Source organism: Phyllobates terribilis, unplaced genomic scaffold (assembly GCF_046119375.1).
Source record: "Phyllobates terribilis strain yellow unplaced genomic scaffold, ASM4611937v1 Scaffold_5__5_contigs__length_657084704, whole genome shotgun sequence".
Taxonomy (NCBI): Eukaryota; Metazoa; Chordata; class Amphibia; order Anura; family Dendrobatidae; genus Phyllobates; species Phyllobates terribilis.
In genome coordinates, this window is record NW_027362765.1 from 293,721,373 (window position 1) to 293,736,007 (window position 14,635).

Here is a 14,635-nt window from a genome sequence, read left to right on the forward strand (position 1 = left end):
AGAATCCCTGAAAGATATTGCTGCCATCCCCCTTCATGTGATGAAAATTATGTGTACTTTGTTTATACCTCTAAAATTGCTTACATTTAAATGATATATGCTATCAAGTTTGCTGTCACATGGGAGGTTTGTTTGTATCTGTGAGGGGGGGGGGTCCCCCATTTCCTTTCCTTCCTTTCTTCTCAGGACTGGACATATATTATATGACCCCCGGGTACCCTCACATACTCTTGGGACATTGGATGGTATTTCCACCCTCATCACATTTTCTCCTCCTATGGGAGCCTTTATGCTGCTGGGTTGGTATGCGTGTGTTCTGATACATACCCTCCCTGCGCTCGCGCTGGGCTGTCTATATGTCCCTGGCTTGCCTCCAGGGGGCGTGTCTGCAGCGCGCTCCCGGACGCGGCCCTGTGACTTGACGGCCTTGGCGTGCGCGATGGGGGGCGTGGCTCCGGATACACGCGCCGCGGCAGCCCAATCAGCTTCCTCCCTCCCCTCAGTCACATGACTTGAATGGGAGGTATTTCTACAGGTCCTGGATGCGTGCAGGTTAGCGTTGCCTCTTGAAAAAGAACGCCAAAACGCGCGTCAGGGCGTGACTTTACCTGTTGCACTGCTGGGGACTCTCTTGTGGGGTTTTGGGCTCCTTCCATACCTTTGGCTTGTGGTGAGTCTATATTTATCTATATCATAGGGACCATTGACCTGACTCACACTTTCTGAGTTAGTGCTAGGATACTTTTTTATATCAGGATCTGGTCTCTCTGTATGAGGCCTTGGCCTCTTTGTACACTTTATTGTATCAACTTTGATGTTTACTGAACATGATTTTGTTCCATGTTATATGTACTCACCGCTGCCTCTCATAACTATATGGACTAATTGACTATTCTATACCGCCCTTCCTCCCAGGGTACCCCCCAGCTTTGGGCACCTTGCACCTTACCCCCTTCTGCTATTTTAAACTTTTTTCTACAAGAATTTTGTATGATGTATTTAAATAAAATTGTATTAATTGTTTGCCACTATACTCAAGTGTCCTCCTGTTTTTGTATGTATCTAATTGAGAAGGCATTACGGACATGGTGCCTGACATTTGGTCTTGGCACCATGTTCTGTTCAGTATGTTACACTTGGCCTGTGTTTTTCTCATACCCCCATTATTGCCCAGTTGCCAGGCTCCGAGTGCCCCACGGCAGAGGGGGCGAGTCATATGCATTTTAAATCCAATTATATTAGTCTTATAACCAATTAAAAATGTTGACTCAGTCCCAAGAATTAAACTACAACATATGAAAGAAACAGTTTGACAGGTGATAGAAAGCATGTTACTGTTTTCTTCTTTATGTCACTTTTTCCAGAGAACCAGTCTTCCAGCAACATTTCATCATCAGTCCATGAAGCCCCCTGATCAGCTAGCAAGAGTCTGATAGCCTCAGCCTTTCCTGGAAAAAACATAACATAAAATGATAATTTTTCAGCCATACTTAGTATATTCATTAGTGAAGTATTACATGGAGCTTGTTGCAAATGGTTTCTTCCGAGAGGAAGATGACTCTAGTGCCACCTACAGGAAGTAGCAATCCTAAAAGTCAATAGTGGCCTTATCACATGACTTAGGATATAAGCCAGAACCAGAAACTCAATTTGCAGACACTGTTTCAGGTTTCCGCCCCTTGTCAGTGCAATGTGTGATGCTGGTTTGGCTGGGTGTGAGGAGTCAGACGGTATCTAAGGGGTAGGATTTCTCCTTGCAGAAAGCAACAGGTTAAGTATGTCACGGTGAGGAGACTGAAAACCGCAATGCTCCTCTGGGAAATATGCAAATTGTCTCTTCAGAGAGGAAGAGGACCAGAACTCTAGTGCCACTGAAGAGATAATTTGCATATTTCCCAGAGGAGCATTGCAGCTTTAACAGTCTCCTCACCGTGACATGCTTAACATGTCACTCTCTGCAAGGAGAAATGTTACCCCTTAGATACATGGAGCTTGTTGAAACCAGCAGGCTGGCCATCTAAAGCCACTTGACTAGTCCTCCACTGGACTGTAATGAGGTGAAAGCAGAGTCCGTACTATTTTTCCATATGCCTGTAATTTCATATAGAGACACAGGACGTAAATAAAACCAAATTGCACAGTTTTGACGGTGTTCTTCCTTAGAACCACTTCCTCCATAATAAAACGCCATACAGACCATGACACAATATGGTAGCATTTAATGTTCATGCCTCAGATATCGAGAGAGTAGTGGCTAGACCTCCCTAACTTTCCACAAATAATGGGACTTATGGAAGTACTTTGTTGAGGAGTATCAATTTGACCAGTGACGGTCTAACTCCCCGCATCCCTGACAAGAAACTCAATGGGACCAAGCTGACTAGGAGTCACACTCACAATCGCCTGAGTAAATAATGAAGGCCAACACTCCTGCCCTGTTCCTTTAGTTCATCATATGGGGTGCTAGGAGTAGAACTCCTTATGATCAAACATTTGTGGTCTATTCGGATCACTATCAGTAAGAGACCATGTTACCAGGTTGCTCTGAGAGCAAAGGAAAGTTAGGACATCTGATTACAGGGCTGGGTCACTTATTAGGCTTTTTGCTGTAGTTTTGGTAATATGACTCTTTCTACTGAAGTTCTATTTCTCTCAATCATGACCTCCCGCGGTATAGTCCATGATTTCCAATACTTCAGTCTATTCCAGCCCCACCCCCACCACGACCATGACCATGACCATGGAATGTCAGCTTTCTGTCTATTTATTGTGGATAGAAGGCGGTCAACCAATGGTGCAGTCAGAGCCCACCCCTCGGAAGACTAGAACCTCATGTATAATTACTATGGAATCTCTCGTCCATGGTCTGGTTCTAGTACTTTAGTTTTAACTTAAATAGGGCTGATCTGCAGTACTAAGCACAGCCCATGGAAATAGAGCAGCAATATTTGGATTTCCTACAACACAACTTTGTATGGTAGTGAAAGCATTGACAAGATGAATAGGGTGTAATATAATGATTGAATATTATTCTATTACAAATCTGTAACATTATTATGAAACAAAAAACCAAGCCTCAATTAAAACGGTACTTACCTCTAACAGGGAAATAGGTCAGTGTGTATCCAGACACTACAAGGGAAAAAAATAAGAAAATAAGTTATATTGTTATCAAAGCAAGACATTTATTGTGCAGGATTTGCAGACAAGCATGAGCCATAATACCAAACACTGCCCATCTGGAGATTCCTTTATATCTTAGATTATCAGACTTTATAGAGATTAATCTTACATCAAATAACAAATACAATAAACAATTGAATAAAAATATATTATATATATATATATATATATATATATATATATATATATATATATATATATATATATATATATATATATATTATATATATATATATATATATATACACACAGAAACTGAAGGGAGAACTTCTGGTGATCAGTGTGAGCTATACTGTGTCACCTTCCTAGCACCATTCAATTGATATCAGCACCAATTAATTGACTAGGATGCCAGCTGAAAACCGGGCGTGGAGGAGAATATATTAAAAAACTGTCTGCAATGTAAACCATATCATAGAAACAATATAGGCAATGATCACAGCTCTAGAAATTAGTTTTTCCAAAGACAGCGCTACTTTTGTCCATGCTCTGTAAATTGCACTGCAGCGACAGTGAGTAGGACTAATCTGCAATACCAGACACAGCCTTTAAAAGGTAAGTGGCACTGTTCCTGGGAAAATTCAGATCCTTTTTTTTTCAGATCCTGGTTTCCCATCTGCATGCAGAACATTGCATGCCAATGTGCACTTACTGTGTTTCTACTGGATCTGTACTCAGACATGCTAGAAAACAAAACGGTATTGACAGCATAAAGACCATTTCTGCTCTTACTTGTTATGGTGAGTGTATCTTCTCACAGAGCTTAAATCACTGTCTGCTCTGTCCCCCGGAGCTGCTGGTTTATATAGGAAGGGAGGTCTGCTGAGTCAAATTGATAGCAACACAACATATAGGGGAGGGGGCATTCCAGTTCAGACTGTTGCAGTTCCCTACAGGAAGTGGTGGAGGTGGAGCCTGCAGTGAGCTGTGCTGAGTGCTGTGTGTTTGGAGAGAGCTCCTGGGAAGGGAGGTAATCTTTTCCATCTGGGACTTTTTGTCTGCCCCCTTCCCAGGAAAGAAGGCTCATAGTGGGACTGGCCTCCGGGGCTGGGTCCCCGGCTCCCACCTCCCGGTCCAAGCTGGCGGGGGGTGGGAGGAACACCAAGCCGGCTAAGGCTACAAGATCTGGCCAAGACAGCAGGGGTTCCAGCATGAGGACCCGGAGGACCCCCGAGGCTACGACCGCGGCGGCTCCTCCCTCTGGAGGTAGGTCGAGTACGAGCGGAGGTGCTGCAGCGGTGCCCCCTGATTGGGGTACCAAGGCGTCGAGGGAGGCAACCGTCACCTATGCCTCCCGTATACATGCGCACCTCTGCGAGTATGAGGACGTCACAAAGAAGCTAAGTTCCCTCTGGGGGGAGTTGAGGGTGGCTCAGGAGAGGTCCGTGAGGGCCTCTGGCAGTAAGAAGCCTGAGCTATCCGCCGCGGTCTGGAAGATCAAGCAGGCCATACAAGAACTGGAGGACCGCAGGAGCACCATATTGGCAGGCAGTGGACCCTTCATGGAGAAGCTGCTTAATGATGACCGGTTCAGAGCCATGACCGGTGGGGCTCTGGAGGGGTCGCAGGGCCCCGGCCAGGCGGTGGAGGAGGAGGAAGAAGAGGTATGCGTGGAGGAGGTCGCACCCTACCCACCGCCTGGTGGCCTGGTAAGTGATCTCCAGGCATCGCATAGCGGGATAGCCCCTGAGCAGATGACTCTCCCGTCTGATTCTAGCCCTTCAGAGGGCAGCGGGAGCGAGGGGGAGGATGAGGAGGATGTGAGTAGCAGCAGTGAGGGGGGCTGCCTTATCATGCAGCAGATCCAGCAGATCGAGTCCCCGGTACGTTTTGGTCAGCTTACGTTCGGGGATGAGATCTGCGAGGATGAGGCACCCGGGAGGGGGACGAAGAGAAAAGCAAAAAAAAAAAAGAAAACATCTATTGCACATAAATTTGTGTATGTCCCCCTCTCTGGGGCCCCCCTGTCCCGTTGTGCGGCACCCGCCACCCACCCCGGCTTGGACTCTGTTGTGGGTCCACAGCGAGGGAGCGGGGAGAACATAGGCCATGGCACGCAGAGCGCTGCCTCTGTTTGTGGTAATGGAGGCAGTGGGTCCGAGGTGTCTGATATGGAGCATGGCGCGGAGGGCGGCCCGATGGTGGGAGTCATCAGTGGTGGTTTTCGGGCTGGAGCCCCTGTAAAAGGGGGGTCTGGCCTGGCACCTGGTGCGCCTGCTGGCGTGCGGGGGGCGGCGTGTACTTCTGCCGCTGCCTCCTGCGCTGCCGGCGGTGCACCGACAGCCGGGGCCGCATCTCCGGCGGCGTGTGCTGGGGTGTCTGGGTCCCTCACACACGGATCCACTAAAAAATCTGGATCACTTTTAGGGACCCAGAAACCTGTTAAGATAAGTGGCGCGGGGCCTGCGGCTCCGGCAGAGCCGGCTCATAAGCGTAAGGTGGGGCTTGCTCCCCTGGCAAAATCCGTGGCGAGGTCGGGGACCCCTGCGCAGGGGCCCAGTAATGGGTCAGCGCGGGGGGCTCCACCGCCGCTGGGTGCCGAGGGGGAGTGGCCTAGCCTGGGGCCGGCCACCGGAGCTGGGGTGGCCAGGCTTTTTGTGGCAACGGGTGTGACGGTAGGGGGTGCTATGCCCCTGAGAGCTGGTGCCGCTGGTCCAGGGGTCCCTGTGAGTAGACCCGGTTCCGGGTCGGCTTCGGGGGTCCCGGCGCGGCCGGCTTCGGGGGGCGTGGCCTCCCAGCCGTCCACGGCGCCAGTGGGAGTGGCCTCTGGGGCCCCCACCGTGCTGCCTGGTGCGGGGGGCGTGGCCTCCCTGTCACCAAAGGCACCGGTGGGAGTGGCCTCTGGGGCCCCCACCGTGCTGCCTGGTGTGGGGGGCGTGGCCTCCCTGTCATCCACGGCACCGGTGGGAGTGGCCTCTGGGGCCCCCACTGTGCTGCCTGGTGCGGGGGGCATGGCCTCCCTGTCACCCACGGCACCGGTGGGAGTGGCCTCCGGGGCCCCCACCGTGCTGCCTGGTGCGGGGGGCGTGGCCTCGCAGTCAAAACCCGCCCCCCAAGTGGGCGTGGCTTCGTCCAAAAATGGGCGGGGCTTAGCGTTGGCAGCTGCTGGGAGCAGTGGTGCCACAGCTGTAACAGGCAGCAAAGGTGGTGCCTGCCTGTCGGTGTCCCCTTTGCTCGTGGGCTTATCTGGGGCAGGGGCACCGGCAAAAGTCTCAGCACCTGGCTCCCAAATCCCCCCAGCAGGGAAGGTGCTGCCAGCAGGTGGCAGCAGTGGAAAAACTGCTGGCAAAAAATGCTTGAAAAAAATGAAGAACTGTGACCCCAGTGTGCATGTGAGTGAGAGTAGCCCAGGTGGGGTGACTTTTGACATGGATGGGGATGGCGTGGGTATGAATGTGGCTGTGGTTGAGGATACGAATGTTGGCGTGTCGGTGGCCGGGGGTAAGAATGGTATGTCTGTTGGTAGTGGGGGGAGTGGGGACAGGGCTGGTCCATCTGCCCCCCCGGCTGCTGGTCCTCGGAGTTTTGCGGGGGTAGTAGCCGGGGCCTCGGGGTCTTCTCGGGGGGCTTCCTCACCTCTGGACCTCAGGGATGGTGACTTGCGGCGCCGTTTTCTGGAGGCCCTCAAGAAGGGAGAACGGACGATCCAGGTAGAGGGAAGAGAGGTGGACCTGGCCTTTTGGCTGGATAGACACGGCCAGGCCGCCTTCCAAGATAAAAGGGAGGGGGAGACAGTGTGGTCCCTCCCGACAGCCGGGCAGGGGGTGGCCAGGAGGAATGTAGTCCGTCTTCGGTGGAGGGGCAGTGAAGCGTGCCCGCCAAGAGCGAGGGTCGTGGAGCTCCTCCTGAAGATGGACTTCAGGGCGACTGACATCTTTGCCCTGATCCATCCTTTTGGTACCCCCATCTTCGACATCAGTTTTGTTCGACCGGAGGGCCTAGAGCTTTTCTGGTCAAATTTTGAACTGGTGAAGGGGGAGCCCGGCTGGCGAGACTTTGCCGTTCAGGCGGTGTCTCGCCAAAATGGCGTAAAGAGGGTGACCGTTCTAACCAATAACGAGTCACTCTCTGGGGTCGATATCTTGACGTGGCTTTCTCGCTATGGGGAGGTCACGGACGTCCCAAAAAAGAACAGGGACGAGTTTGGCATTTGGTCAGGGGGCTGGACCTTCATGATGAGGTTGAAGGTCTCAGGCGGTACTGTCACCCACATCCCTTCCTCAGCATTTCTGGGGAGAGACAGGATCCTGATCTTCTACCAGGGGCAACCGAAGGTCTGCCACAGGTGCGGTGATCCCCGTCACTTCAGCGCGGGCTGCAAGGTGCAGAAATGTGCCTTGTGTGGCGGGGTAGGTCATCTTGCCGCGGCCTATGGTGACATTAGGTGTCATCTGTGTGGTGACCTAGGTCACCCGTATAGCCGCTGCCTCCGCTCTGTTTCTAACACCATCTCTGGTCAGGCGGGGGAGAGCCGTGGGGGGGTCCCCAGCGGTGCATCCTCTGCTGGAGCTGGAGGTGGGGGCGGGAGAGGGGCTGAGGGGCCAGTGAGGGAAGGCGAGGCCAGTTCATCTGCCCACCAGTGGCAACAGGTGAGGCGCCGTGGGGGTAAGGGGCAGGATAAGCCTCAGGCGGCTGGGGTGATGTCTGTCCCCACCCCAGAAGCGGCAGCCGGACCCCCTGAGGCCCTGGAGGAGGAGGCGGTGAACGAGGAGATCAGGAGGATGGAGAGGGAGGAGGTGGCTGCTTCTGATGATTCCTCCCAGTATGAAAGTCTGGACGAGGAGGTGGTGGAACAGCCTAAAAAATCAGGTGACAGTAAGGCCAGTAAGAGTCGGAGGAGGAAGAACCGAAAAGGGGCAAAAACATCTAAAGCCCCCCCCTTGGCCGCTAGGGTGCCTACGGAAGGGCTCACCGGCTCCCCTCTGATCCCCCTCTCCAACCGGTTCCATGCCCTCGATGACTCTGCTGTGTCGGAGGTCGGGGGCGAGGGACCGGTGGTAACATCTGAGGTGCCTTCAGGGAGCGGCGGGGTCCGTCCTCCGGGGGGCTCTCTTTCCTCTGGGGGGGGGACTGCCCCGGGGTCCAGAGGTGAGGAAACCAGTACTGGGAAGCAGGTGTCTAGTACTATGGACACCTCTGTGTCACTAAAGAGGAGGGGAGAGTCTGGCTCCTCCTCTGAAGGTGAGCACAAAAAATCTGGGGGTACGGTCAAAAAGAAGGCCGTCTAACTCAATCACCCATGATGGCGGAACCTACCCCGTTGACTCTGGCGTCGATTAATGTCGCCAGTATAAAGTCAGATACGGCCAGATTTATGGCCTTTGATTTTTTCAACCGAGTTGAGGCTGACATTTTATTTTTGCAGGAGACCAGACTAACGGACATGGGGGCCATTTACAAAGCAAGGAGGGAGTGGAGGTGCGGGCCCTCATACTGGTCTCTTGCGGCCGAGCCGTATAGCGGGGTAGCGGTCCTTTTTAAGGCCGCTTTGGTGGAATGCAGACGGGTGATCGAGGTAGAAATGGGGAGGTGCTTGGTCCTTGACGTCTTCATGGGGGGACAGGAGCTCCGGCTCATTAACATCTATGGTCCACAGTCAAGGTGGGACCGTAAATGTCTCTTCCTGAAGATCAAGCCCTATCTTTTTACCAGCCGGCAGGTGGTCTTCGGTGGGGACTTTAATACTATAACTAGATCCCGTGATAGGGGAGGCCCCGGAGACCGAAGGCTGGCTTTTGATAGTAATACTTTTAATAGCATAGCAAGCGAAGCTCGCCTGGTGGATGTCCACATCCGGCACACCCCAGGTCACGGGGGTTTCACCTTTCATAGGGGTAGTTGTAGGTCTAGGATAGATAGGTTTTTTTTAAAGGAGGAAGCCGTCTCTTCTGCAGTGTCCGCTGTTGAGGTGGAATTCTCCGATCACTGTTTCATTTTCTTTTCCTTGAATGTTACAGAGACTCCCCGGATAGGGAGAGGCCTATGGAAGCTGAATTCGTCCCTGTTGGAAGAAGCGGATGTAAGACAATCCTTTGAGGATTCTCTTCAGAGCCAGGTACCTCTCTTGGGTCTCTGTAGCAGTAAGTCTGAGTGGTGGGAGATCTTCAAAAGTAGGGTTGCGGGGTTCTTCCGTCAGCTCTCGAGCCTCAGAGGCCTGAACAGGTACCGCCTGTATCGGGAGCTGGGGAGGAAACTCGAGCAGCTCGTCTCGACTGGAGGGGACCGTGAGGAAATCTCCAGGGTGAAGGCCTTGCTGAAGGGGTGCCAGTATGATAGGCACACATCCTTAGTTTTTGAGAGGGATTTCGGGAGGTACCGCTCGCCCGACCCCTACAGGAACTGCAGGATGTCAGTGAGTTGCAAGATGGTAACAGGACTGATCGACAGTACGGGTTCCCTGAACAGATCCAAATCAGGGATCCTGGAGGTGGTCAGATCCTTCTACTCGCATCTCTTGGGAAGGAGGGATCCAGATCGGGATGAGATGTCGGCTTTCCTGGCTGAAACCATCCCTGAGCCAGGGGATGACCCCTCTCTTCATGTTTTGGCAGAAGCAATCAGGGAAGAGGAAGTGAGACGGGCCATTGATGGGCTCCGGCCCAAAAAATCGCCCGGTCCGGATGGCTTAACATCCGAGTTTTACAGGACTTTTAGGGACTCTTTGGTCCCCCTCATGACTGAGGTTTTTAATGAATGTCTCTCCTCGGACATTCTTCCCGGTTCAATGAGGAAGTCCGCCCTGATTATCCTGTCAAAGGGTAAAGACTCGTCCCGTATTGAGAATTGGCGTCCCATAGCGCTTCTCAATACGGACCGAAAGGTTCTGGCAAAGGTGCTTTTCAATCGGTTGGTGAAGTTTGCACCCCGGCTCCTTTCAGGGGCCCGGCACTGCTCTGTTCCAGGCCGCAGTACTTTTAGTGCTGTGCTCGGTGTCCGGGAGGCAGTGGAGCAGAGCAGGGCAGGTCACTGGAAGGGGTACTTGCTGTCCTTAGACCAGGCGAAGGCCTTTGACCGGGTTAACCATGAGTACCTCTGGTCCGTCCTTCTGAGGTACGGTCTGCCCGGGAGGTTTGTTGATTGGTTGAGAGTATTATACAATGGGGCAGAGACTTTTCCGCTTGTGAACGGTTGGGTCGGACCCCCTTTTGAGGTGAGGTCTGGTGTCCGCCAGGGCTGTCCTCTGAGCCCACTGTTATACGTGTTTGCGATCGACCCCTTTTTAAGGAGAGTGGAACGCGGACCGTTGGTGGGAGTCGGGATGGACCGGGCGGAGCCAGAGACCACCTTGAGGGTAGTGGCGTACGCCGACGACGTTTCCCTTTTTGAATCCTCGAGAGAGGAGGCAGACTGGGTCATGTCTGAGGTTGAGCGCTATTCTGTGGCATCTGGGTCCATGATCAACCGGGATAAGTGTGAGAGTCTCTGGCTGGGAGGGGGAGATCCTAGTTTTGATCTCCCGGACACCCTTCCAGGGCCTCAGGCCACAGCAAAAATTTTAGGCATCAGTTTTGGCCCGGGGGACTATCCCCAGCAAAACTGGGAGGGCAGACTTAAGATTGCCGCCCAGAAGGTGGATCAGTGGAAGGGTTGGTCCTTGACCCTGAGGGAAAGGGTTAACCTGGCCAAGGGGTATTTGCTCCCTTTATTAATATACCTGGGCAGCGTCTGCATCTTGCCAGAACCTCTTTGGACACGGGTCTACAGCCTGTTCTTCCAACTATTATGGGGGAATAGGCTGAACCTAATAAAGAGGGAGGTCACGTATCGCACGAGGAGACTAGGAGGGTTGGGTATGGTCAACCCAGTGGTGTTTCTAGTAAACACCTTTCTTAAGGCAAACATCGCCAACCTCTGGTTAGAGAGGGCTCCTCCGTGGGTATTCTCCTGTAGGGGGTGGTTTCGGCCTTTCTTCCAGCAATGGGAGACAGGAGGGCGGGTGAAGGACCTTCGCACGCCTCATGGGCATCTTCCGGCTTATGCTACCCTGGTTGTGAAGGCGATCCGCCGGTGGGGTCTGGGAGTGTGGGAGATCAGGACCTTGTCAAGGAGGTTACTTGACAATAGGGTTCTGTTGACCCACTTCCAGAAGCCCCTGGCCCTCAAGGATTGCCCAAGCCGGGATCTGGAGGTGGGGCTCGGGTTATTAAACTCTAAGCGGATCCCCTTGAAGTTTTGGGACTTGGCTTGGTGCTGCTTCCATGGGAGACTGTATGTGAGGGACAACCTGAAGTACAGGAACTCTGATGACCGGGATTGTCCCCGCGAGGAGTGTGGCGGCATGCTTGAAAGCATGGAGCACTTCCTGCTTCGGTGTCCTTTTAATACAGAGGTCTACAAGAGGGTGGGTGCTTCCATTGGCTGGCCCAGGCTGGCAGGCCTTTCCTATGCGGAGTGGGCCTATGGGGCATTCAGATCCCTTGGTGGCCGAGATCGGGGCACTGTTTTCTTAGTTAGCTTAGTGACTAGGTTTTACACGTGGAACGCACGGTGTTTAGTGTCCACCCAGCAGAAAGTCCTCCCCCGGGAAGAGGTGATTAGGAACATCCTGGGTGACCTGGCAAAAGTGCGCTCGCTGGAGTATGAGAGGCTGGGTGCAGGGAGGGCTTCCCTTCTATGGAGGGGGTTCTCATTTAATGTGCCCTAGGGAGAGTTAGGGTATGTGTGTCTGTGATAGGGTTAGTTTAGTCCCTTTCTATATTTTATATTTATTTGTAGGGTCAGATGGATGTGTAGGGTCAGGGAGGGACAGACAGGGACAGTCTTTAGGGATAGGTAGTTAGCATTAGGTTGGTAGTGAGGGTCAGAGAGGGACAGGTAGGGACAGGTAGGGAAAGATTGGTAGGGCGGTAGGGACAGGTTTTTCTTTTTCTTTAATAGGGAGGGACAGGCTGTTTGTGTGTTAGATTAGGGTGAGAGCCTCGGTAGTCTCCAGTTTCCTGGTGGTGGGCTGCTCCCCTCACATTATAGTTTTTTGTTTTACGGTATTGGAAACCCGAATATAGGGCTTGGAAGCACTGAACTTGGGTCTGACTTTTGGTTCATGTTTATGGTCAGTTGTTTATATTGTGCTATTGTTATGTTGTGTTTGCTTTGGTTATGTTGTGGAATGTATATACGTGTATAGTTTTGTGTATTGTATGGGTGGGGGGTTTAGTGTAGGTTGGGTGGGGGGTTTCAGGGGGGGGGGAGGGGTTTTGGGAAAATGGACGTCCTACGGGATGCGGGAAAAAGGACCCGTTATTTGTGATTTTGATTGCCACAAACTTTCGTGGCTTGCTGTGATAAGGCCACAAACTTTCGTGGGACCTTGGGTGTTTTAAAAATGGTGGTGGGGAGAAAAAAAAAAAAAAAATATATATATATATATATATATATATATATATATATATATATATATATATATAAAATATAAAAAAAAAAAAAAAATAGGGTTGCTGTGCATTAAACTTTCGGCCAGGGGGCCTATTTCTTTATTATTGGCGATGGGCCAGTTATTTAGTTTTCCTTTTTTGTTAGGGGGTTAGGTATGAATGTGCAGGTATGGATGTTGTGTATGCTGGGGGTCGGGTGCGTTTTAGGGCGCACCCTGGAGGTATGGTAGGGTCTTCCCTTGCTGGGGGGGGCCTCCTAGAGAGTCTGCTGGAGGACTTGGACTTTGTGTCGTCATATATTTCTTTGTTGGACTCTATATAATTTCAGATTTTAGGTTATGTCTTGCTGGGGTTTTGTTGGTTGTTAGTTGTTTGTTTGTTGTATAATTGTATCTGTGGTTTGGTTTTTGTGTTTTGTATATGTGTTTTTGTACTTTTATAATAAAATAGAGTTCCAGTTCAGCCTGCTGCATCTTCTTTCAGGAAGTGGTGGAGGTGGAGCCTGCAGCGAGCTGAGTGCAGTGTGCTTCCTGGACTGTGTGCTGCTGTGGAGAGAGCTCCTGGGAAGGGAGGTTTTTTTTTTTTCCATCTGGGACTTTTTGTCTGCCCCCTTCCCAGGAAACAAGGCTCATAGTGGGACTGGCCTCCGGGGCTGGGCCCCCGGCTCCCACCTCCCGGTCTAAGCCGGCGGGGGGTGGGAGGAACAACAACACGGCTAAGGCTGCAAAATGTGGCCATACAAGCAAGGGTTCCAGCATGAAGACCCGGAGGACCCCCGAGGCTATGACCACGGCGGCTCCTCCCTCCAGAGGTAGGTCGAGTGCCAGCAGAGGTGCTGCAGCGGTGCCCCCTGATTGGGGTACCAAGGTGTCGAGGGAGGCAACCGTCACCTATGCCTCCCGTGTCCATGCGCACCTCTGCGAGTATGAGGACACCTCTAAAAAGCTGAGTTCCCTCTGGGGGGAGTTGAGGGTAGCTCAGGAGAGGTCCGAGAGGGCCTCTGGCAGCAAGAAGCCTGAGCAATCCGCCGCGGTCCGGAAAATCAAACGGGCCATTGAAGAGCTAGAGGACCGCAGAGGCACCATATTGGCGGGCAGTGGACCCTTTCGGGAGAAGCTGATGAACGATGACCGGTTCAGAGCCATGACCGGTCGGGCTCTGGAGGGGTCGCAGGGCCCCGGCCAGGCGGTGGAGGAGGAAGAGGCATGCGTGGAGGAGGTTGCACCCTACCCACCGCCTGATGGCCTGGAAAATGATCTCCAGGCATCGCATAGCGGGATAGCCCCTGAGCAGATGGCTCTCCCGTCTGATTCTAGCCCTTCAGAGGGCAGCGGGAGCGAGGGGGAGGATGAGGAGGATGGGAGTAGCAGCAGTGAGGGGGGCTGCCTTATCATGCAGCAGATCCAGCAGATCGAGTCCCCGGTACGTTTTGGTCAACTTATGTTCGGGGATGAGATCTGCGATGATGAGGCACCCGGGAGGGGGACGAAGAGAAAAGCAAAAAAAAAAAAGAAGAAAACATCTATTGCACATAAATTTGTGTATGTCCCCCTCTCTGGGGCCCCCCTGTCCCGTTGTGCGGCACCCGCCACCCACCCCGGCTTGGACTCTGTTGTGGGTCCACAGCGAGGGAGCGGGGAGAATATAGGCCATTGCACGCAGAGCGCTGCCTCTGTTTGTGGTAATAGAGGCAGTGGATCAGAGGTGTCTGATATGGAGCATGGCACGGAGGGCGGCCCGACGGTGGGTGTTATCAGTGGTGGTGCTCGTGCTGGATCCCCTGTAAGAGGGGGGTCTGGCCTGGCACCTGGTGCGCCTGCTGGCGTGCAGGGGGCGGCGTGTACATCTGCCACTGCCTCCTGCGCTGCCGGCGGCGCACCGAGAGCCGGGGCCGCATCTCCGGCGGCGTGTGCTGGGGTGTCTGGGTCCCTCACACACGGATCCACTAAAAAATCTGGATCACTTTTAGGGACCCAGAGACCTGTTAAGGTGAAGGGCACGGGGCCTGCGGCTCTGGCAGAGCCGGCTCATAAGCGTAAGGTGGGGCTTGCTCCCCTGGCAAAATCCGCGGCGAGGTCGGG

The 14,635-nt window shown here is 52.8% G+C and overlaps 1 protein-coding gene across 4 annotated transcripts in view; it reads right to left on the bottom strand.

Moving 5' to 3' along the window:
* The window catches only part of LOC141273015 (glutathione S-transferase P 1-like), an 85,286-nt gene that overhangs the window by 36,916 nt on the left and 33,735 nt on the right, over positions 1–14,635 (bottom strand). Inside the window, exons 1-3 of one of the 4 annotated variants that reach the window (XM_073684315.1) lie at positions 3,916–4,114; positions 3,097–3,132; positions 1,336–1,448 (exon numbers count right to left, since the gene is read on the bottom strand). The exons of 2 other annotated variants lie outside the window; for them this stretch is intronic. In XM_073684315.1, coding sequence (XP_073540416.1) covers positions 1,336–1,448; positions 3,097–3,132; position 3,916 — 150 coding nt within the window. In that variant the 5' untranslated portion in view covers positions 3,917–4,114. Of the gene's footprint in view, positions 1–1,335; positions 1,449–3,096; positions 3,133–3,915; positions 4,115–14,635 lie in introns of those variants that run through there. One more of the 4 variants, XM_073684317.1, reaches the window with a different exon arrangement.